The sequence below is a fragment of the Acanthochromis polyacanthus genome, chromosome 2 (assembly GCF_021347895.1).
Source record: "Acanthochromis polyacanthus isolate Apoly-LR-REF ecotype Palm Island chromosome 2, KAUST_Apoly_ChrSc, whole genome shotgun sequence".
In the NCBI taxonomy this organism is placed as follows: Eukaryota; Metazoa; Chordata; class Actinopteri; family Pomacentridae; genus Acanthochromis; species Acanthochromis polyacanthus.
The window spans coordinates 3,408,276-3,432,812 of record NC_067114.1 but is presented as its reverse complement, the minus strand read 5'-3'; the positions used below and the strand labels follow the sequence as shown (position 1 = coordinate 3,432,812).

The 24,537-nt window shown below is 38.7% G+C and overlaps 2 protein-coding genes across 7 annotated transcripts in view; one reads left to right on the top strand and one right to left on the bottom strand.

Annotated features, from left to right (window-relative positions):
• The first annotated feature begins 6,760 nt into the window (after positions 1-6,760).
• Positions 6,761-11,244, top strand: dtwd1 (DTW domain containing 1). Of its 4 annotated transcripts, none has more exons than XM_051939478.1 (6): positions 6,822-6,872; positions 7,389-7,495; positions 8,653-8,963; positions 9,146-9,283; positions 10,402-10,669; positions 10,777-11,244. In XM_051939478.1, the coding sequence occupies exons 3-6, from the start codon at positions 8,706-8,708 to the stop codon at positions 11,004-11,006; spliced, it is 894 nt and encodes a 297-aa protein (XP_051795438.1). In that variant the 5' UTR covers positions 6,822-6,872; positions 7,389-7,495; positions 8,653-8,705; the 3' UTR covers positions 11,007-11,244. The 4 variants fall into 4 exon arrangements, with proteins under 4 accessions (XP_051795442.1, XP_051795438.1, XP_051795453.1 ...); XM_051939488.1 differs by lacking the exon at positions 6,822-6,872 and adding an exon at positions 6,926-6,944; XM_051939482.1 differs by lacking the exon at positions 7,389-7,495 and having other exon boundaries at positions 6,761-6,872.
• Positions 11,245-11,422: 178 nt separating this feature from the next.
• Positions 11,423-24,537, bottom strand: part of LOC110957260 (NAD(P) transhydrogenase, mitochondrial-like) — a 26,128-nt gene continuing 13,013 nt past the window's right edge. For all 3 annotated transcript variants that reach the window (XM_051939469.1, XM_022203183.2, XM_022203182.2), the window contains 10 exons: positions 24,374-24,519; positions 22,752-22,947; positions 20,639-20,872; positions 19,925-20,085; positions 17,867-18,046; positions 17,624-17,783; positions 13,781-13,862; positions 13,512-13,630; positions 13,072-13,187; positions 11,423-11,804 (listed from right to left, as the gene is read on the bottom strand). In XM_051939469.1, the coding sequence (XP_051795429.1) occupies positions 11,658-11,804; positions 13,072-13,187; positions 13,512-13,630; positions 13,781-13,862; positions 17,624-17,783; positions 17,867-18,046; positions 19,925-20,085; positions 20,639-20,872; positions 22,752-22,947; positions 24,374-24,519 (1,541 nt within the window). In that variant the 3' untranslated portion in view covers positions 11,423-11,657. The remainder of the gene's footprint in view (positions 11,805-13,071; positions 13,188-13,511; positions 13,631-13,780; positions 13,863-17,623; positions 17,784-17,866; positions 18,047-19,924; positions 20,086-20,638; positions 20,873-22,751; positions 22,948-24,373; positions 24,520-24,537) is intronic.

Genomic DNA, 24,537 nt, shown 5'->3' with positions numbered 1-24,537 from the left:
AATAACAAATACTGCCATGGCCTCATAAGAGATGAGTGATTAACAAAAATCTTAGAAGGAAACAGAGGACATGAGTGACTATGGTCTGCCATCATGCTCGTATATCTGGGATCTGTTGATTGGAGTTTCACATCTATAGAAGTCTGACAACAGCTTTCCTCCTGAAACCCTCTAAATTCTTGCAAAAGTGGTTAATTGCTTTCAATCAAATGTAATGCTACCTCAAGGGTCACATTTTCAACATCTGAAATGAGTCATACATGTCTTCATAGAAGGTAAAGAAATCCAACTCTGACGTGTCATAAAGCTGTCTGCATTAACGTCACCCCTCCATGTTTATAGCCCTTCACATTGATTACTAAGTGTATTACTGGGCTTTGCAAAAGTTCTGTTACACTTGCAAAATGCAAGCAAAATGAACACAAAGATTTTTTTTGGTGCAATAAGATAATTTTTTATTTTCCAAATATTTCAATACATGTGTTAATGATAATATTAATCAGAAATGTGGCCACCCAAAACTTTTATCTTACTGCACCAAAAAAATCTTTGTGTTTATTTTCGTGAATGTCTCAACAAGTGTAACAGAACTTTTGCAAAGCCCGGTAGTTCCAGTAAGAAAGGGCAGATGAGGTGACCTGATGGCCAAGATGAAGGTTACGGTGCAGAGAAAAAGCTCAGCTGAAGTCCTCGCCAGCTGGACTATTTGCCACGTGCCATCTCCTATCTTTCTCAAACAACGCTGTCATTAAATTAAATTAAAGGAAAAAAACAATTATCACAGCAGGGTAAGTGAGAGAAGACAACAAACTGACAACTGAATTTCTGTTTAAAAAACTGCTATGGATCTATGGATCAACCTGCAAGCTCTAATCAATATTAGAATCCTTTTTATCATTTGAACTGAGATTTACTCATCAAAAACTCGTGCGGAGAAGATAAGATAAAGAGCCTTTACTTTTATTAAATGGATAGGTGGATGGCTGTAAAATGCTGATATATGCTATAGATAGATAGATAGATAGATAGATAGATAGATAGATAGATAGATAGATAGATAGATAGATAGATAGATAGATAGATAGATAGATAGATAGATAGATAGATAGAGAACTTGTGCAGCTAACGTTGGCTGCTTGGATTGCCTGTTTGTCTGACAAACACTTCTTGAATCTTGGCAGATTTCTCACAAATACCTGTTTTGAAAATGAGAAATCTCTACAACACGAGCACAGTCTTCTTTTATCCACATGGGCAGTTTTTGCAGTTGGAACAAACACAAAGTTCCTGCAGTGGAAAACAGCTTATTGTTGTTGGAAAGACATGTAAGAAATGAAGTTGTTATTTTTTATTTTTTTTTGCAAATAATTCTTCACAGATTTAATTAGCATAACTTTGTTTCTGTGTTAGATCAATCAAAAGGAGGGAGGCTCCAAACCTATGCAAATAAACCGAAACTATTTCAAAACCACGAGAAAAAAAGGTGAGAAAACATTCCTGTATATTGACCTTTAAATCATTTGATATTTCCATAGATTTTAAAATTAGAAGTGTTTCTTTATAGTTTTGTGCAGCATGTTTTTCAGAGGATATACTAACTTTTAATATTAATGTTGTTAGATGTAAGCTGCTGAACACTTGAATTTCCCTCTGGATTAATAAAGTATCTATCTACCTATCTATCTATCTATCTATCTATCTATCTATCTATCTATCTATCTATCTATCTATCTAGAAAATGACTTCTGTGACTGGCCTTTACTGCATCTTACACTATCTCAATGGAATGAGATTTTCTTCTCTTTTGTAGTATTATAAAAAGTACTGAGTTCAATGAAAACAAAAGGATGGTTTGCAAAACTAAAGTTGCTGCATTTACATGGATTTCCTTAAATATGTTAAGCTTGTTTAGTAGGTTTCAGCTTGGTTTTATATTAATCCAAGCAAAATGATGTTCAATAAATGCATAAGAGCTCTGGTAATGTACGCGTTAGTGGACACATTTCAAGCTTTTATCTCACCATGAGTGAGGTTTCTCCTCTTTGCACTCATCTCCAGCCAGCTGCTGTAACCTCAGCTCTACTCTGAAAAGGCTTCATAGCTGAAAAATACTCCATCCAACTGCTCAAAAACTCACAGCACATCAAGTATGAAAGAACTGTAGGTATGTATCATCAGTGGGTGGTTACCTGAGATCCAGAAGGTCACCAGGTTCACAAGGTATCTCCTAAAGCTGTCAACCAGCTGTTCATCTGATGCAGGGAACGGTGAGTAAAATGCTGCCCGGAAAGACCTGAAGGATCATATAGCACTTGTTCGATTTTTATGTTTTCATTTGTCTGTATTTTAAGCTGTAACAACACAGAACACAGGGGAAAATAATGTATCACTAACAGTTTTCTTCAAATCTAATCTGGACTGTCATCAAGAGTAGAACAAACATTCCTGAAACAGTTTGTTTTCACAATTCTCAGTGTAAAACTGAACAGAAAACAAGAGAAGATGAATGAATATTAACAATAAGACATGTCAGTATCAGTCAATCTACGTTTATTTTTAAGCAGATGGACTGACATTGTTGTGTCTAGCTAAGTCATAATTTAATGATAAAGGCAATGCTGAGCCTACAGGTTAAAAAAAACTCCCTTCTACAGAACATCAAGCTGTTTCTAATATGCAGGGTAAGGTAGGCCTTGTGTGAATATGACTAATATTTATAAATCATGCTTTCCTGCCACGATTCTCAAACCAGCCTGGCAATGCAGTACACATTTGACAGATTTCTTATTGTTTGGAATCTAATATAGCAGACAATGAACGTTCTCACTCCATACACATCTGTTTGCCATGGAAGTCTGCATGCAATTGTCTGTTTCATAAAAAGTGTGACAGCTCAGGTATCTTTGAAATCTGACATAAAACGATCTGTTTCACGTCATACCAAGCACATCTGGTGCTGAAAAAGACAAATGCATGTTAATATTTTACTCTCGTCTCCCTGAAATAATAATTTTTCAGGGAAAACTCAAGTAAAAACATTAATCTGCATTAGTTTTCCCTGAAGTAATCCTTTGTCCATATTGCTGTGAAACTTACATTTTGTGAATGCTTCCTCATTTAAAAGCACCAGTTTGTAGAGCATTCCAGGAATATTCACTGCAGTAGCATGAAAGCAAATCATTATAATTTGACTTAATTACCATTTTATGTGGCATCGGTATTCATTTTCATTAATAATATTTGAATAACTAAAAAAAGCAGAGACCAGGATGGCAGTACAGAGTTCTGGATTCAGCCTGCAGCAAAATCTAAATTCAGACCTGTGGGATGTTAGAATGCACAAAGTACATCGCAAAAAAATAGGCAAAACTAGCTCATTTTAACACCTGCTAACCCGATAGAGCCCAGCGTAGCGCCGGCGCTATGACTGCATATTCATTTTTGATTGGCGGTAGATTTGAAACCAGATAAGATAGATCCATCATTCTTTTAGCATATAAGTCTGAGGAGTTACTCTAACATTTCACACATTCACCAGGTCCCAGAGCGCTTTTTCTTTGCAGTGATGGGCTTGTAAAAACACACAATAACGTGCACATAACAAAAACCTTTATAAACGAGACCATGGGATGTTGCGCAACTTCTTTAAATTTACAAATTTGAGGAATACAGCTATTTCTACATTTTGAAATATATGTGAAAAAACAAAAACGATTTTCATCGTTTTAGTTTTCGTGCACTTTTAAGCAATTTATTGTAAAGTAAAGCAAACGTAAAGGGAAAAAAAACATACTCCAAAGAATTGTACTACAGTATGTAAAAATGGAAGAATAGGTTTTGGCAGTCTGAACAATGGTAGGTCTTAAAGGTTTAAATGGAAAATAATAGATTTTTTTTCAAATATCAACATTTGGTTATCTTTGAATAAACCTTAAAAGCCTGGTATCATCAAATTTGACAAACCAATATTGCAAAGCAACATAGCTATTTGTAAACTCCACTCATTAACATGATTTTACCATTACTGTACATACTCTAAAATGATGGAGCGGGACCACACTGTAAGTTACACTGCCATTATTGCAGCTAATATAACACAGACTAGAAGAGCAGTTAGTCTACTTGTGTCTATCACAGAGAATATGCAATCAATAAAATATTTTCACTTTAATTTGACCAAATACTAATCTGATTTAATGCCTCCTTCATTAAGGGACAGAGACCTAAAGCTGGCTATGTCAAAGTTACTTCATAGTACACTTTTCTGGTTTCTTTTAAACAAATACGAACATTTTCATCATAAAATAATGTAGACATACTGATTCATGAATAACAAGAACTGCAGAAGTGACACACTTAAAAGTTTTCAAATTGGAGGCGTGCTGCTGCTTTTTATTGTTTCATGTTGTTCCATCAGAGTTGTCCTTGTGCACTCCTGGCAACCAAGTTAAATTGCAGAGCAGTATTTTAGGTGGAATAAACCTTTAAAACTTCATATACTTGACCAAAAAGTAGCATTTCAGGTGGAATGGACGTTTATACCTATACACACACGTGGACAAAATTGTTGGTACCCCTCAGTTAAAGAAGGAAAAACCCACAATTCTCACTGAAATCACTTGAAACTCACACAAGTAACAATAAATAAAAATTTATTGAAAATTAAATAATCAAAATCAGCCATCACTTTTGAATTGTTGATTAACATAATTATTAAAAAAAACAAACTAATGAAATAGGGCTGGACAAAAATGATGGTACCCATAACTTAATATTTTGTTGCACAACCTTTTGAGGCAATCACTGCAATTAAACGATTTCTGTATTTGTCAATGAGCGTTCTGCAGCTGTCAACAGGTATTTTGGCCCACTCCTCATGAGCAAACAGCTCCAGTTGTCTCAGGTTTGATGGGTGTCTTCTCCAAATGGCATGTTTCAGCTCCTTCCACATATGTTCAATGGGATTCAGATCTGGGCTCATAGAAGGCCACTTTAGAATAGTCCAACGCTTTCCTCTCAGCCATTCTTGGGTGTTTTTGGCTGTGTGTTTTGGATGGTTGTCCTGTTGGAAGACCCATGACCTGCGACTGAGACCAAGCTTTCTGACACTCGGCAGCACATTTCTCTCCAGAATGCCTTGATAGTCTTCAGATTTCATCGTACCTTGCACACTTTCAAGACACCCTGTGCCAGATGCAGCAAAGCAGCCCCAAAACATTACTGAGCCTCCTCCATGCTTCACCGTAGGGACAGTGTTCTTTTCTTCGTATGCTTGGTTTTTGAGTCTATCAACATAGAGTTGATGTGCCTTACCAAAAAGCTCCAGTTTGGTCTCATCTGTCCAAAGGACATTCTCCCAGAAGCTTTGTGGCTTGTCAACATGCATTTTTGCAAATTCCAGTCTCGCTTTTTTATGAGTTTTTTTCAGCAGTGGTGTCCTCCTTGGTCGTCTCCCATGAAGTCCACTTTGGCTCAAACAACGACGAATGGTGCGATCTGACACTGATGTACCTTGGCCTTGGAGTTCACCTTTAATTTCTTTGGAGGTTGCTCTGGGCTCTTTGGATACAATTCCAACGATCCGTCTCTTCAATTTGTCATCAGTTTTCCTCTTGCGGCCACGTCCAGGGAGGTTGGCTACTGTCCCGTGGGTCTTGAACTTCTGAATAATATGAGCCACTGTTGTCACAGGAACTTCAAGCTGTTTAGAGATGGTCTTATAGCCTTTACCTTTAAGATGTTTGTCTATCATTTTTTTTCGGATGTCCTGGGACAATTCTCTCCTTCGCTTTCTGTTGTCCATGTTCAGTGTGGTACACACCTTTTCACCAAACAGCAGGGTGACTACTTGTCTCCCTTTAAATAGGCAGACTGACTGATTATGAGTTTGGAAACACCTGTGATGTCAATTAAATGACACACCTGAGTTAATCATGTCACTCTGGTCAAATAGTTTTCAATCTTTTATAGAGGTACCATCATTTTTGTCCAGGCCTGTTTCATTAGTTTGTTTTTTTAAATAATTATGTTAATCAACAATTCAAAAGTAATGGCTGTTTTTGATTATTTAATTTTCAATAAATTTTTATTTATCGTTACTTTTGTGAGTTTCAAGTGATTTCAGTGAGAATTGTGGGTTTTTCCTTCTTTAACTGAGGGGTACCAACAATTTTGTCCACGTGTGTATCTAATTGGACAGAAAGTGGTGTTTTGAGTGGAATAAACCTTTCAAACCACAAGTTGTGTATTTGAGTGAAATAAACCTTTAAAAGTTAAAGTACTTGGATAACAAGTAGCATTTCAGCTGGAAAAGGCTTTGAAATGGAAAAAATCTCTAAAACTACGCACACTTGGTTGAAATCTGTATTTTAGGTTAAATTAATCTGCACAACTTTACATAGTTTAACAAAAACTAATATTTTGTGCGAAATACGGATTTAAAACTACACCAATTTGAAGACACAGTAGTATTTTAGGTGGAATAGACCTACCTTAACACTAGAAGTTGGAAAGTTTCGCGACCAAGCACTTCGGTAGGTGGCGCTGTCGCGATAGACAAGGGTCCTGAGAAAACAGTTCCAGTTAGTTTGAGCCATCATTAACTATTTTGAGTGACTATTTCAAGCTAGCTTTAACGTGGATGCTTATTTGACTGGCTAACACGGGCTTCTCTGCTTAAATTATGAATACTACCTGACAGCTGGCAGTTTTCTTGTATTTAATTAACAGTATTTGTGTATGAGTGCCTTCTTCTGTGCAGTTCTTCTTCTGTCCGCCTCGACACGTTCGCTGCTTAGCAACAGCTAACTGAAAACGGAGCAGCACTTCCGGCGTAGAAGAAGACGCTGGTGCGCATCATTTAGCAGACACTGGTAGGCACGTTTGTATCACGATTGTGAGCTAGTGGATTTAACTGAGCTGAAAACACACAGCCGTCTGTCTCGGTGGGATGTTTTCTGTTAGCTAACTTGAGTAGTGTTTATGATTATTGTGTCTGCTTACGTTGGTAGCCGTACATGCTAAGGACATGCTAACAGAAGCTAGCTTCACTGGGAGATGAGGTAGTGTTAAAGCTGGGGCAGATGTGAGTTTGTAGCCTGCTGTCAGAGCTAGAAAGGAAAACAAAGAGAGATATGTTAACTGCATGTTGTTCTCTATCTAAATTGTAAACAGCTGGGTGTAGCTCACTTTATATCCAGTCACTAATGCTAATGTTCACTTCAAGTTAGTGTCAAACATCAACAAGCCTTGACCATTAGCCATTTATCCTGTTTTTGAAGCATTGCTCTCTTAAAATGCTTGAAAAACACTTAAGATATGTTTGGCGCCGTGTCTCTGCTCATAATGTGACAGTATTTTGAGCCTGAGTGTTGATGCTTTCATACTAGCACTGGGAATGAATAATGTGCTGCCAGAAGAGATCATTAATCACTCAGTGTGAATAGGAGCAGAAAGACTTTCGAGAGGAGTTCACTCTAAAGAACAGTCAGATAAGGTCAGTGAATTGTATTACTGATGATGATGGTGGAATTTATTCCTGGCAAATAAAAAAAACTACAAGAAAAGCCAATAGGAATAAAAATTCAAAAATATATAGTGTGTTTGAAATAGCAATAAAGTTAAAATTAAATTCCAAGAAATAAGAGTCTTACAATCCTCATATCAGTGAATTATTCATACAGACGGGTGATTCATTAAAGGAGGAAAGAAACAACATAAAGTGTTTGATAAGAACAACATCGATGCACTTTGGCATTGATTCTCCAAGTCTCTGGAACTCTCCTGCAAGGATGAAACAGCATTCTTCCAAAAGATTTTCCCTTATTTGGTGTTCTGATAATGGTCTTGGAGAGAATCGGTCCAAACACTCACTTCGGTGTTTAGTTGGTTTGCGATCTGGTGACTGTGAAGGAAATGCCATATGATTAACATCATCTTCAAGGTCTTTTAAACCATGGAGATGATGGTTCTATCCTGGAAGAGAACTCTCCCATCAGGATAGACGTGTTTCATCACAGGTTCTGATCACTTTGTGTTGATTTGCTGGGACCCAACTGAGGCCAGCAGCAAAACAGAGGCAGTAGATTCCCTCACTTTTTGGGTCAAGGGTTCATAATCTTGCTTTAAATTGTCACTTATCTGTATGTAGATTAATTGTATTGGCTAGGCGAAAGTCAAATGACAAGACAGCTTCTTTTCTGAAAAGGAAAGTACTGATTGACGAGTCCTGTAACAGAAAGTTTGTGATATGAAACTAGATTTTGTATGTGATTTAATTCATAGGAAACTTTATAACAGGACAGCATTCAGACTCGATCATAAATTAAAATCCTATTTCTGATACAGTCTCATTGCAGTGTTAATGTTATACTATTTGCTGCTGTAACATCGAAAATTTCCCCGCTGTAGGATCAATAAAGTATCTATCTATCTATCTATCTATCTATCTATCTATCTATAATTATTTTATATACCCAATTTTAGCCAGCTTAGTTCCATTAATTTGTCTGAAAAAACCCTCCTCTGACCTTTGGAATACCCACCATCTCAATAAATGGCTTTTCCACATTATTGCACCACCTAATTCTAAAGCTTCGCAAATGTTGGATTATTTATGTCTGTTAATTTTTGTCTCATTTGTTTCGTCCCCAGCTTTGAATGTCCAGCCAACATATTCCGAGTCTGTCAACATCTAAAGAGCAAGCATGAGTCGTCTGGACCAGGACCAGCGTCTCCATCCTGGTTGCCGTAACAAAACAACAGTCTCCAGTGATTCATCGGATGCTCGTGAGCTCGCCAAGCAGCCTCTCCAAGGTCTAAAATTGGCGTCACATGCGGTGCTGGAGGAAGCGCAGCACAGGGGCAGGTTGAAGTGCTCTAAATGTGGAGGATCAAGGATGTTCTTCTGCTACACATGCTGCACATTAGTGGGTGTCAGCCCACAAGAAATCCCCTCATTAAAGGTCAGTAGGAGGTTAGGGCTGCCTTGATTGTTCTTTTACCAGAGCAGTGGAGTAACACTCACAGCAGTGCCTTAATGTGGTGGAAGATGTTATGTCTTCGATGTGAGATCTCTGAATTTTTTGGGTGTGGTTTAACTGTAACCGTCTCCTGGATGTGACTACATATTTCACGTTGTGCTCAGCTTCCCGTGAAGATAGACATCATCAAACATCCCAACGAGACAGATGGCAAGAGCACCGCCATCCACGCCAAGATTCTAGCACCCGGTGACGTCACCATTTATACGTACCCCTGTATCCCCGAGTATGAAAAGGACAAGGTTAGTTGTTTTTATCACCAAATGACGGAGTTCATTTAAATCTTCCACCTTTAAGTTCATTTTTTGGCTTTTTCTTTTACCTTTGCTGGATAGATATAGGAGAGATCTGAAGGAAATGAGGGCAAAGAAAGCAGAGAATGAAGGGAACTGATTCATTGTTGGACCTTTAAAAATAAAAAAGGACAAGTAAAAGCAAAAACTACCTGTTAGAAGTCAAAAGCAACAGCTCCAAAAGTCCTGTATCATCCAAAGATATTCAATTTACGAATACACTATATAAAGAAAATCCTCATTTATTTATTAAACGAGTGAATATTTAGTGTATTTTGTCTAAAATCCCCAAAATTTTATCCAAGTAGTTGCCAATTACTTTCTTTTTATCACCCGATTGATAAGTTGTTTCTCCTCTAGGCTGTCTTCATATTTTTTCTCTCACCTTTTAGGATCATTCTTGTCAATGCGTCATGTTCACTGTATTCATTTATATTTTAATTATAAATAATAATGCATTTTATTTGTGTAGCGCACTTCAAAACATTCAAAGACACTTTACGTATAAAATCAGCAAACATTAAAAGAGAGGTGCATCATAAAAATAAGTTTGTATTCTGTATTAAAAGCAGGTCTGAACAGGTGGGAATGCAAGCAGCTGCGTTTTAGTCTTGTTTTCATGCTGTAAATATCCACTAAATTCACGCATTATGTACTTTTGTGCAGCTAATTTTCGATTTTTTTACAGTTTCGTAGTGAAAAAACATGGAGTCTTTCAAATATTTAGAACTTTGAGTTGCTGCATTTCCAGATTCGATGCTTGACAAGTTTAAATTTGATCATATCAGATACAGTCAGTTTCTCTAATTTCACTTGACTTTGCAGAATTCCAGTGGTTTTAGTTTACACAGCGCGTATCTTTATTGTATTTGACAGTTTAAAACTCATTTTTTCCTCTTGCTTTCCCGTCCATTTCACCAAACCGAATGCTCTCGTGTGTTCAGCTTTGCCTTCTGTCAAACTGTTTACCTCTGTTTCACGGCTTCCTAAACTTATAAAAATCACTGCACGGTAGAAACAACATACGTTAGGAAAACAGATTGTGTTTCGCTCTGCTCTCTCTCCAGGTAGTGCTGGTGTTCCCGGGTCCAGGAGCCGTTTCGGTTCAACACATGATGCAGCGTTTACGTGACGGGAGCAACGACTCCTCCGATGAACCCTGCGTAAAGAGGCGGAAAAGCGAGGAGGTTCAAGGTCCCGCGAAGAACTCGGAGTCGGGAAGCCCAGATGAAGCAAAGAGCTCGGAGTCAAGGGTGCATCCCCTACAGAAGGTGGTCTTCATTGACAGCACATGGAACCAGACCAACAAGATCAGCACAGACGAGAGGCTGCAGGGTAATCATGAAAGAGTGCAGCTTTTCAAAGACTCGTGGTGATCATTAGGAGTAGCTGAACATGATCTCACGCTGTTCTCGTGTGCTTTCTGACGTGTTCTCCCACAGATTTGCTCCAGGTAGAGCTGAAGATGAGAAAAACATGTTTCTGGCGCCGTCAGAAGGGCAAACCGGACACCTACCTAGCTACCATCGAGGCCATTTATTATTTCCTCAAGGACTTCCACGAGAGTTGCCTCGCTCAGGAGTACAGTGGAGAATACGACAACCTGCTCTTCTTCTACTCCTACCTGCACTCGGTTATCAACAAAGCTAAGACTTCTGCTGGAAAATGCTGAAATCAGAGACTGAAGGATGAGATTCATTTGTAATCCCACGTATGATGTCCTTTTTTTTTTTTTTTTTTATTTTGTGGCTGAGTTTTTATTTCTTTTAAGATGCTGTGATATCAGTTGTATAAGAATATGCAATAAAACAAGAAAAAGTCTAAAAATGTTGCATGAATGAATGAAAATCTGCAGTTGCAACAAAGACTGGATCATGGCATAAAAATGGAATAAAGCTGTCTGAGAAACACGCAAAGAATTAAGAAAAAACTTCAGTTTTGAGCTTGAAGTCAAAATGTTCAAGGATTCAGAATATTCTGGAAAGAAGTGGAACACATATGGCGCAGTTTCTACGGGGAAATTTTCTGTTGAAGCTATGATTTTTCTATAAAAAACGGAATTGAAGTGCAAAAACGAAAAACTTTAGATACGTTTAAATATTTTATTTACAAATCAGTACATATTTGTGTTTAACTAATTCATGTCCCTTATTTTCAAGAATTCGTGTTCGGAATCTTCCCCACCTCGGCGATGGAGCTGCGTTTGTTACAAACCCAATAAAACTGTTCTCCAAAAAATATACATATCCTTAAAATCACTGCTGGACACATACCGTATGTCAGTCTACTTAAGAAGTGCTGTACACAGTGATAATAAGTGTAACTAGTAGAAGGCCTCTCTGATCTTGGCTTGCAGACTGTCGCAGGTCTTCTTGGCGTCTCCCAGCAGCATGGAGGTGTTGGGTTTGTAGAAAATGGGGTTGTCGACGGCAGCGTAGCCGACGCCCAACGTACGCTTCATCACGATCACCTGGAGTGGAATTTAAGAGAGAAAAGGCGTTCACGATCACTTTTTGTACCGTAACTGTCAAAATCAAGTCCTAATCGACACATTTTAAGCTTCATTTATCACTTTTAAAGCAGTTTCTGGGTGCTACTTGTGGGTTCATTTTTGACTGCAATATAAAGTCCTGCACCTTCATGGAAACAGCACAACCATGACTAGAAGTGCAGGGAAATCAAATTTAGCCTTTGCAGTATTACAGTTATAGTATGAATACAATTTTTAAAAAAAGGAAAATAAAAATTAAAGTAGATTTTTTTTTCCAATTAGTACTTTCATAAAAATAATTTAAAAAAGGGGGTGTCTGACATTAATATGTACAACATTTTTCCAGTGGAATCACAGGATTGCCATAATAAAAGATAAATGTGTTTATTTTTAAAGGAAATAAATGTGTAAAGGAATAAATAATGAAATATAAAATCTAATTTTGTCTTTGCAAAAGATAGAATGAGCTGTCAAAACTTACCTTTATATTTCCAGATGTTTTGTATTCATTTATTTATTTTTATTCTTTATAGTCACACATTTTCTTTATTTTAACAGATTTTTTTTATTTTTTCTATTTATTTGTCTTTGTATTTACACATTTATTTCCATATTTTTTAACACTTATTATTCTTTTATTTATTCCTCTTTATATTTACACATTTATTTCTTTATTTATTCCTCTGCATTTACACATTTACGTATTTTAACAGATTTATTTTTATTTATTTTTCTTTATATTTACACATCAATTTCCTTGTTTTAAAAAATAGATTTATCGTTTATTTATATTTACACATTTATTTCCTTTTTTTAAACAGATTTATCTTTTATTATGGCACTCCTGTGATTCCATATTTTCCAAGAGCCCAATAATGTTATAAATACTGGATAAAAATGGTGACTCTACAAACTGTATATATTTTACTAATTAATGTGTTTCCTCTGCATTGTGTAAACACAGTCTGCAGTTCAACCGATTTTGTTGCAGCTCAGTTCTATGGCTTCAAGGTTGCAGCAACAAGAGCAATGTTTGTTGTTTTATAGAATAAAATGATTTTTATAGGACATCAAAATTTTAAAGCTTATTTGGGAAAGTTTCAGCCTATCAGAGATGATTAGCTCGAGAACCATCTGATATTCTTTCCCCTTTCACAGTCTCTGACAAACGGTGGAACTGTGACGACGTGTCTTTGAAGCCTGACATTTTGGGGTTTTGGAGTTCAGTAGGTTAAGATAAACTGACCTGCTTGGACTTCCACACCTCCAAGACGGGCATGCCAGCAATTATAGAGTTGGGATCTTCTTGTGCCGCAGAGTTCACCGTGTCATTGGCTCCGATAACCAACGTCAAGTCCGTCTCTGTGGGTCACAAACATTTACACTATTATACACAAGACAGACGAGCACACAAAGCCCTGCGTCACACTAATCTCCGTGCGTAATAAACACAACCATGTGTCTCGGACGGCATGCCAGGTTGCTAAGAAAACAACTGTTGTCCTAATAACACAACACGATTAAACATCCAGACACAACATGTGGCCGCTCCAAGTGCACGTCAAAAGGTGGACGCATTTACGACACACGGCCGATCATCTAGTCACCGTTTTTCCTGAGAAAATGACAACTGTGGAGCAGTAAACACAACAGTTCCCCATAGAATTCATCTTAAAAGGGTTTTGCCTGGGAAGTCTTCGTTGATCTCATCCATCTCCAGGACCACATCATAGGGAACGCCGGCCTCGGCCAGGAGGACGTTCAGCTGGCCGGGCATACGACCAGCCACTGGGTGGATACCGAACCTGTCGGAGATGGATGGAAAAGAATCATTAAACTCACGCTGCTCCCTCATCGATGGTTCCAGCAGTAAAAAAAGAAACCTGTCTCTTTCTAACGAACTTCAGATTGCTTGTAAAGTGCAGCAGTGGAAGCAGACCTTTTGAACTTCTTACCTGACAGCCTTTCCCTGTTCAGTCAGCATCTTCACCATGTCTGCAATCGGGTACTGGGCTTTGGCTGCACACAGACCCCAACCTAAACACAAAAACATACATCAGTCTTATGAATTACTGCACCATTGATCTCCAGATTTAGCAATCCCCTTCTGTTATCCTACAGCCGGGGTGTCAAACATGCGGCCCGCGGCCCAAATGCGGTCCTCCAGAGAGTCCAATTTTGCCAGTGGGACGACTTTGTAAAAATTACAGAGAAGACATTACCTGCAGATTGTAAATTAGTAAAATTATAAATTTAAAATAATTTCCAGACCATGACAAGTTGTTTTGATCATAAAGTAAAATACCAGATTGTTCTTTTGTCATTTTGTGTCTCATTTTTGTAATATTTTGTTGTTTTCTTTGTCTGACTTTTGTCGTTTTTCATGTTTTTGTTGTTTTGTATTTTTGTCTCGCTTGTGTTTGTCTATTTTTTTCGTTTGTCTCGTTTGCCCATTTTTGTCACTGTAACTTTGTCTAATTTTTTTGTCTCCATGTCATTTGTCTCATTTTTTCCCCACGCTTTTGTCATTTAGTGTCCCATTTTTGTCATTTTGTGTCTCATTTTTGTCATATTTTCTCTTGCTTTTGTTTTTGTGTCTGACTTTTGTCGTTTGCCTCTTGTTTTGTGTATCGTTTGTGTCATTTTGTCTCGCTTGTGTTTGTCTATTTTTTTTGTCATTTTTTGTTTCGTTTGTGTAATTTTGTCTCGTTTTGTGTCAAGCTTTGTTGTCTCTCATTTTGGTTCGTGTCATTTGTCTAATTTTCTTGCTTTTGTCATTTTGTGTCTCATTTTTGAAACTTTTTTGTCATGTTGTTGTTGTTTTTTTGTCTGAATACTGTCATTTTGATCATAAAATAAAATACTAAGTTGTTCAGTTCCAGATAGCTGTGACTAAATGTTTCATTCCTTTGTAGACACTGAACTGTAAAATATAATGCGTAAATGATAAACTGAGGCTGAATGTTGTTGAAATTGAACTTGTTTTTAAAGAAACTTTGGGTTGCTCATGATGTTTTGTAAAAAGAGAATTCCTTTAATGTGAACTTTTTCAGAACGTACATTTTTGCACCAAAACAAAGTAAAAATGTGGAGTTGTGGCTATTTATCAGTTATTATGCTGTGATTTTACTGGTCTGGATCACTGGAGATCACACTGGGCTGAATGTGGAACCTGAACTAAAATGAGTTTGACGCCTCTGTCCTACAGCATTTTATATTCTGGATTTGTGCTTTTGTTTATATCCCTATTGGAAATGATGCACCGTTGACAACCATTGTTCATTCTAAAATAAAAGCACAACAATCCAGCAGGACAACAATAAACCCGGTTATTCCTCTAGAGTCGTTCTTGTTCTTTTGTCCTCGTCCACCACAAGTCTCCTCGCTGTATTAAATCACAACAGTTCAGTGGTCCAAGAGACATTTTTCTGAGGGAAACTTGTAAGTGTGGCGTGCATTCGGGTCCCCTGCGTGCAAAGAACTGTTTTCCCTGCGTCTGTATAACCCCCATTTAACCCTGGTGGTCAGGCACCTCGTAGAGTTCAGCATCGCCCCTAATCTAGAGGGCTTTTCTTTCTTTCTTCAGTCACTTGTAACCCGTATCTTCTAATTCCCCAGACAACCGGAGCCTTCTGTTTCCTCACCGCCGTGCTTTGTTGCTCACAGCACAATGGAGAAGTCCTGAGTCTGGACTCGACAGTGCTTATGACTTTTCACTGTTTCTCTAATCAGAGCAGCATGTTGGACCACACAGCTGTCCTTGCGTTGGTTCGGAGCCACTGGAAAACAACAGCAGTCCCAGCATCCAAGGCATTCCGAGTGGTTCCTCTCGCTCAGGCCACTCAACAACTACTCAGCCGTCAGACAAGCCTGCCTTTTTCTGGTTAGTAAATCAAGATGTGGGCATTATCTCACACAAATACAAACCCCCTCCAGTCTTTTAGGCTCGGCGACCAGGTGCCTGAAGGATCATTTGTAAGGAAACTACTCCCTCTTGTGGTTCACGAGGCATTCCGAGTTCAATTAATCAACCATCAGTCCTGATCTTTTGCTTTTTGGATCCACGTTTTGGCAGCGCAATCAGGCTCAGGTGAATTTAATCAGATGAGAGACGGGTGACGTTATCGATGGAGACAGTTTGAAAAGCTGCAGCTGGAGCACAGAGCAGGATTCACGCCGTCATGAGAGACTGATGGTGATGTTGTGCTTCACCTCGGTCTCTTATGTCGGCCCAAACTTCTTTCTACGCTTGTCTCACCCAAAGGCTCCAGACTTTTCAGGAGTATCTACGCTCTCTGCTACGAAACACGTGTGCATGGGCTTAAATGTCTGTAGAAAATTAGCCTTTAGAACATTTAAAATGCTGCAATAGCAATGAATAAACCAACTTTGTCTATTCTTATATCCAACTGTGGAATCGTTTTGAACTGTTCAAAATGTTAATTATACTTCCTGGACTGTGTTTAAAGACCCCTCTGGTGAAAAAAAAATCTAGTTAGTCACATTGTTAATATGTCCATTTGAAGGTTTTTTTATATACTGGAAAAATAAGTGGTCACGGTAGAGCATTTCTACCTTAATAGACTAGCAAACATGGATTCAGACTTTCGGGGTTTCGTATGTAACAAATCTGAGCAACCAGTAAAATTGACATGCAGATTCCATTTATTTACTATACTATAGTTTCCACTTCTGACATGTCTGACTGAATTACTCCAATGTTACAACCTGCCATTGGGTAACAGTGAGTAATTTTATGGTATTTGAGCAGAGTCTGAAGTGAGCTGGTGTGCTTGAGCTGCAGCAATGAGAGAGAAGTGAATGGAAATAGAAGTGGGGACTTCATACATCTCCACATTTTAAAGTAGCAGGTAAAAGAGTAAGAGTCACTCCTTCATTTTGATGCAGGAAGTTTCATTTTTGGCTAATATCGATTTTATTTTTGCTTGATCGTTTTGCTAGTGACACAAAACGGTGCAAAGGAAAGAAGTCCACAAGTGAGGAGCATTTTCAAAAAGTACAGATGCATCTACGGTATACTTTTTTTTTTCTAAAGATTCAATCAGTAACCAGAGAGGAACTTGAAATGCCTCCCTGGTGTTCCTCTGATGCATTAATGGCTACCTGGGCTTACCTGAACATTTAAATGGAATGCTGAACACTGATTTTGCTCATAAAATCTGTATATGTGTCTCTTTAAATAGCTACTTCTGTATATGATAAGAAAAGTTGTCTGAAAGTTTTGTGGCTCAAGAGGAAACTGTGCAAAATCAACACATTTTCTCTCTGAAAATGCAACAACTTAAGATAAAAATTAACACAATCAGACCTTTGTAGTTTGCTCTACAGCTCTTTTTGAAGCTTCATTAGTCTCCTTTAACCTCTAATCGTATATAAATGATGAACACAGCCACCATGAGGTCACCCGTCACTTTTTGGACCGTTTTGAACCCTTTAGTTTGCCACTTGGTAGTTGCCATCTCAGACTTTATCATCCATTTTCTTCTAAAAAAAGGATCGTAGTTTAGAAAATTGACACTTTGCTGTATTGAAGAGGCTTTAAATTAGATATTGAGATCATTAACTCATTAAGAAAATGTTAACTGAGGTAGTAGATTAAGTGAGAAGTCGGGTCATTTGCTGATATGATCAGACTTAATTTTGCAACCAGAGAAGTCGCCCCCTGCTGGCTGTTAGAAAGATTGCAGGTTTAAAGTATTTTTACTTCACTTGTCAGATGCGGAAGCTCCGTCTAACTTCTACAGGTGCCTCTCTTGTGTTGTGTGTTCAGTGTGTACCTGGAGTGATGATGATGTTGTTAGCTTCTTTGATGATGTCAATGGTCTGGTCCACATTGACCTCGGTGTGAGTCCCAACGATCTCCATGGGCTTCCCGCCAGCTGTGGAGGTGGTGCCGTACCCACCCAGGATCACGTTGGGCAGGGAGCGGTTCATGGCCTTAGAAGGGACGGAGACAAAAACTCAGTTAACTGTCATGAGCGATTTAGTTCCCACACGGCTGGAAACGTGCATCTACTCACCACACACATGATGTAAGACAGAATAGCACCAGAGGAGCCAATCAGAGCGCCCACAATCGTCATGAGGTTGTTGTCTAGTAAGAAGCCTTCGGCACAGAGAGCCCATCCTGAGTAGCTGTTCAACACTGTGATGACAACGGGCATGTCAGCGCCCCCGATGGCTGCCGTCAGCGTTACACCCTGGGAGAAAAAAAAAAACAGGTCAGTCAGGTTAAAAGCAACTTAAATAACTATTTTTAGTGGATTTCTTCCTAAATCGATAACAGGAAAGAGTTTTGAAACGTTTGCCATCTGATATAAAGACTTTGTTTATCATGTTCAGGATTATTCCTGCATTCAAGAGATTTTAAGGACCGCTGACGAGATTTTAGCGAGCCCCAAAAAGAAACTGACCAAAGTGTTAAAAATGAATCCTCTTAACCCCAAAACTCACCAGTGGGTTTAAAAGGCATCTTATCTCCAAAATAAATTGTCAAATGACACATTTATCACAGCAACTAACTGTAAAAGAAAGAAAAAAGTCAGATTTTCCACTTTCTGACGGCTCTTGAACTACTCATCCACGATGTGCTGCTCAGTTGGAAAAATGGATCCAAATCAAAGTTTAAATTCCTCAACGTCACGCTATTCTGCATGTCTCATTCAAAAATTTGCCAAAAATGAACCAAACCACATTCCAATTCAATTCAATTCAATTCAATTTTATTTATATAGCGTCAATTACAGTCAACTCGTCTCAAGATGCTTTACAGAACCCAAATGCCTGACCCCCAGAGCAAGCCCAAAGGCGACAGTGGCAAGGAAAAACACCCTTTTAACAGGGAAGAAACCTCGAGCAGAACCCGGCTCTACTAACCACATTCTGAAAAAAGAAATCTGCACTTCCCGGCACAACCAAGAATCCAATGATTCAGCTTCAATGAACGGTGATGGGGGGAAATCAGCTGAAATACAAGTTATTACACGGAGCAGATCGATAAATTAAAAATGCACGTAGGAAAATATCTATAGTACGTGGAGTCACAAGTTTATTTTGGATTGATAACACCTGTGGGCACTTGGGAAAATGTGGAACACGTTTATTCAGGGGATTTCTTAATTGTTGTAAAATAATGGAAGAAATTCAACTTTAATTTTTTACAGTTATTGCATTTTAACTTTGTTATTGCTCACAAAAGACTTCTAGACATGGTTGTGCTTTTTCTACAGAGGTGCAGGATTTTATACTGCAACGACAAATGAAACTGCACTGGGGTTCAGAGGGTTAAGCGTAGTAAAATTTACCTTTTTAAACCTTATTTGCTAATTTGGGTTTAATTGACTCAAGTGTAGTAGACATTGTTGTTTATCAAATGGTCAGAAATCAACCCTCCTGTTGTTTTAATTTATGCGCACTTAAAAATATTGTTTCCTTGTCTGAAAAAAATTTAAAATTCAGCAAAAAAATCCTCAAATTTCTGAAAATTTGCAAAATCTTCCAGAAGAAAATTCCAATAATTCCTTAAAAGTTTCCCTTAAAAGTTTTATTTAAAAAAATAAATAAAATTTGGCAAGAAAATTCTTGTAAATATTTTCAAAAAATTTGTAAAAATCTTCCAGACAAATCCTAAAAATATCTAAAGTGATTAGATATATATCAGTAAAACTTCTAATATTTTCTTCACAAAAATATTTTTATGTGAATGTTCTTAAGAAACATTTTTTACATTTCTTTTTCCCACCAAAACCTGTTCAAAGATTTCCCAAAAATGTGGACATCAGAAGTTTCACATTTTCAAACTTTAAAACGGGTCAATTTTGACCCACAGGACGACACGAGGGTTAAAGGAGAAAGTCTAAATTTCTGTAAAATAAGCTAAACTCACCAGTCATGCCTAATAACAACCATAGTTCACCTCCAAAGGCCCACTCTGAGCCAGAAAGACTGTTTTATTCCATGCTGATGTCGCGGTATATTCCAAGACAAAACAAAAACAGACATTTTTACTGAAGTAGAAACTCCCGACCTTTTTCCATTTTATTTTTTCTCCCCCACCTGCCTGCAGCTTCAAAACTCACCATAACAGTGGAAAGTCCAGACACTCCCAGCAGACAGCCCATGCCAGTGCCATAGCTGGTGCTGAGCATGAAGGGCACCATTCCTCCCATGGACGCTGCCATCAGGCTGGCGTTCAGCATGTGTCTTCCAGGCAGCAGCAGCGGGGCAGAGTTCAGGATCCCTACAACCCACAACATATTTGAAAAACACATTTTCAGAGAAGCCGCAAATTACCGTCACTCTCTTCCTGGGATAACTGGCAGATAAAACATGCCAGCACACTTTTCTCTTAATCAGTGTTGACTGCCTTTCTGCTCTCAGACTCGGCCTCTAATCAGCTGTCTGAGAGTCTGTCTCATCCACAAATCAGCCAGCAGCCCTCCGCCGACCACAGCCATGCAGCCGCTGCCCTGCTCTGCTCAGAACAAATTACCAGAAAGCTTCTCATGTGCTCCTCTTGATCAGTCTCACTGCTACGCAAATTAGAGAATGCCGACACATGCACACGAAGCCCTCTAGTCCAGGTCTGGATTTATCAGAGGATCTTTGGCTTTAACTAGATGAAAGGGACAATCAGAGCCAGAGGACGGAAAGCTCGTCGTGCTTATACAGATATTAGAGCGTCTGTGTCTAAAGAGGAACCCCGATCAGACCTGAAAAGGCAGTCTGACTCCAAACATCTCACATGCACGATATCTGCATGCACTTGTACGGTAGACGCTAGGATGTTTCACCTTGCAGCTTGCCGTAGGCCACCAGAGACCCACTGAAGGTGACGCCTCCGATGTAGGTGCCCAGGTAAGCCACCGTCTTGAGCACGCCTGCAGCCGGGTGAGTTTCCAGGTGAGGGTACTCGATCATGAACTCTGCCACGCAGGTGAGGACGGCCGCCAGCCCCACCAGGCTGTGGAAAGCTGCCACGAGCTGCGGCAAGTCCGAGATTTCAATGCGCTTGGCAATGGTCAGACCTGCAGTACAGATAAAAAAAAGACAGATTTCAGTGAGTAATTATGTTTGGCTGAGATGAACACCAGAACCAAACTTCTCATGCACTGGAAAAAGAATTTAAGCGGTAAAACCTGAATGAACAAAGAGGGGTGTCAAACATGCAGCCCACGGGCCAAAAGTGGTCCTCCAGAGGGTCCAATCCGGCCCTCAGAGTGTAGAAAATTCAGAAGACATAAACTGCAGATTGTAAATTAGTAAAACTATAAATTTAAAGTAACATCCAGACCGTGATAAGTTGTTTTGATCATAAAGTAAAATACTAGATTGTTCTTGTGTCGTTTTGTGTCTCATTTTTGTAATATTTTGTCTAATTTTTGTTACTTTGTCATTTTTGTTGTTTGTCTCATGGTTTTGTCATTTTGTTTCAGTATTTTGTGTTTTGTTTTATTCGCTTTTTGTGTGTCTTTGTGCCATTTGTATTTTTTGGTCTCACTTGTGTTTGTCTATTTTTTTGTGTCATTTTATTCTTTTGTCATTTTTTTGTAGCTTTGTAACTTCTTTGGGTCTTTTTCTCTTGCCGTCTCATTTTTTTAAAATCATTTTGTATCTAACTTTTCTTATATTTTGTCGTTTGTCTCATGTTTTTTCGTTCCGTTTCTTGTTTTCATCATTTTGTGTTTACTTTTTCTCAATTGTCATTTTGTGTTTTGTTTTATTTGCTTTTTGTGTGTCTTTTGGTCTCACTTGAGTTTGTCTATTTTTTGTCATTTTATTCTTTTGTCATTTTTTATAACTTTGTAACTTCTTTGCGTCTTTCTTTTGTCGTCTCATTTTTTTATCATTTTGTGTCTAACTTTTCTTATATTTTGTCTTGTCTGTCTCATGTTTTTTCCATTCTGTTTCTTGTTTTCATTGTTTTGTGTTTACATTTTGTCCCGCTTGTCTCATTTTTTGTCTTGCCGACACAATACGACAAAAATGAGACAAAAAACAATGAATAGCAGAAAATGTTTGTGCTTCACTCTATTCATTGTTTTTTGTCGTATTGTGTCTTTTTTTTGTCCATTTTGTTGCCGCTTTGTGGCTCGACATTTCAGGTTTTGCATAATGTTTTGCAAAAAGAGTATTCATTACATGTGAAACTTTTCAGAACGTACTTTTTTGCACTAAAACAAAGGAAAGACTTGGATTAGTTTGCTCTGATTTTACTGGTGTGGCCCACTTAAAATCAAACTGGGCTGAATGTGGAACCTGAAATAAAAGGGTTTGACACAGCTGGGTTAAAGGGTTAAACGGCTGACGTCTGTTTTCATTTATGGGGCCTGATCTTCAAAGACAAACAAATGAGTTCTAAGCATTTAATTGTGTTTCCTCAAAAGCATACGGACACTAATTTAACACCGACTAAACCCTCGTGGTCGTCTGCCCGCGTGTGTGACGATTGCAGCATAATTTATCATCCTGCTTCTTAAATTACTATTAGCATGTACAACATTCACACATGATGACGGAATCCACTCATCTCTGTGTCCAGACAGGATGATCGATGCTCTGTTATGAATTAGCAAAAACTTCACTCTCTTCAAAGACCCGAGGAGCCGCATGCAAAGTTAATAAGCAGTAATTCATTCATGGTGGTCTGGTAGTTTTCTAAACAAACTGCTGGACTAGAAAAAAAAAAAAGAAGAAGAAGAACCACACCCCAACTTTATTAATTTTGTTTCTTTTTCAACCCAGAGGTGCCTCGCTGGTCACGAGACAATAAAGCACAGCAGAATCAGGCTGCAGTGAACCATAATCAGAGACAGAGGATGCGTTTTGCAGCGCAGAAATCCAAGTCTGATCACTGCACCATGTGTGTTAGAGTTGTGGGTCGTCTACAAGCAGGGGTCTACCTACCCAGGGTTCCTCCGGTGGCCATGGCCAGAGACATCTGAGACAGCAGCTCCGGGGAGGGTTTGAGGGCCCCGAGGGTGGCAGCGATGCCTCCAGCTACTCCCATCATGCCCAGGGCGTTCCCCAGGCGACTGGTGCCCTGGGCAGAAAGACCGGCCAGCGCCCCGACGCAGCACATGCCTGAGCCCAGGTACATCATCTGAGGGGAAAACACACGTCAGAGTCACAGCAGAGTGAGCAGGAAGGAACACACTAAGTTAAAAAGGTGCCATAATGTGCAAAATCCATTTATTATTGGTTTTGAATAGGGAGCGACTGATATGGGTTTTCCAGTGTCGATACCAGTGCTGATTATTGGAAATCAAGAAAGGCAGATAACCGATATAGGGATTTATTTTGCCAGAAAATTGGTGACAAAATGTTCTTGTCCTGCTGGAGCGGAGAAGAAATCTTGTAGGAAGTTTATGTGTCGGCGACAGCATCTGGCTGCCCGCTGGTTACGGTTACATACCGCATGTTTGTAGAGTTGTTTGTATTTTCAGTCAAACATCCGCAGAGGATTTACACGTATTAATGTCCTTCCTGACTTTTCACAGTTTGCTCAGATGCATAAACACGGTAATGTCATAATCAGGGAGTCATCAGCTGACTGGTGACAAACTGAATAGCTAATGAGTACAAATTGAATGTTTTATTGGCGATGCGTTTCCAGGCATCGTGTGCCGTCATTATAGTGTCCCATTCCTCCTTTAATACCAGTTTGCAGCCTCATGAACTCTGACGTCAAGGATCAGTGTTTCTTTACACGACCAATACTGACTGTAAGTAATCAAGGACAGCAGTAAATGATTTGGTTGCAAAATGAGCGGTCGTCTGAAATCACGACAGAATGGCACAGAGGATTGTGGGTCAGAATGTTGACCGGCATCCTACAAAATCTGACTGGATGTAGTCGGACATGGGTCTGTTTTTGGCGCACTATTGGGACACACCAAGTCTTTTCTTGGCATACTACATAGAATGATACACACTGACACACAGATAAAGGTGTGTGATGGCAGCAGCTCAGCTGGATTTAAAGCTGCTAAAACTAGGGGAATTAAAAGCATTATAGAATTAACAATCAGTGCAGTATTTTGAGCTGAAATGTGAAATATGTGTGACTTAACTTATTAAAAAGAAGTATAATATGGGACCTTTACAGTGAAATAAAATGGTCATTCAAGCCAAAGCGATTAGTTGAATGATCCATCTCCAAAAAATGCAGTGAAAAGCTATGGAATTTTGATTATCACTGAAAAAAATGAAGTATTTTGTAATCCAGTTTTGCTCAAATGTGAATACTTGAATTATTGGAGGCACAAAAACAAAAGATATAGATGCCACCTTGGAAATATTTGAGTACTCTGACATTTCATAGTCTATAATTATATAAAAAATCTAAAAAATTCTTTGCATTTTGTGTAAAATCAACCATGCTTAAAGGGTAGTTATACAAGCAGTTGTCAGCACATTTAAAACCAACTATGAATTCACTAGAGGCTCGTATTAAGCATCACTTCAGCTGACAAATCATTTCATTTATGTAATTTTAAAGAGGAAACACGATCAGTTTGTCCTTTCACCTGCTCAATGCTGTATCCTGCAGCCACAGAGGCTCCATAACCTCCAACAAACGCAGCTCCGGGCAGTGCATACAGATAGTTATACTCAGGAGGGTCAGTGGGACGTTTGAACATGTCCAGCATCCTCTGAGTGATCAGAAAACCTCCTGAAACCACCAGAAATA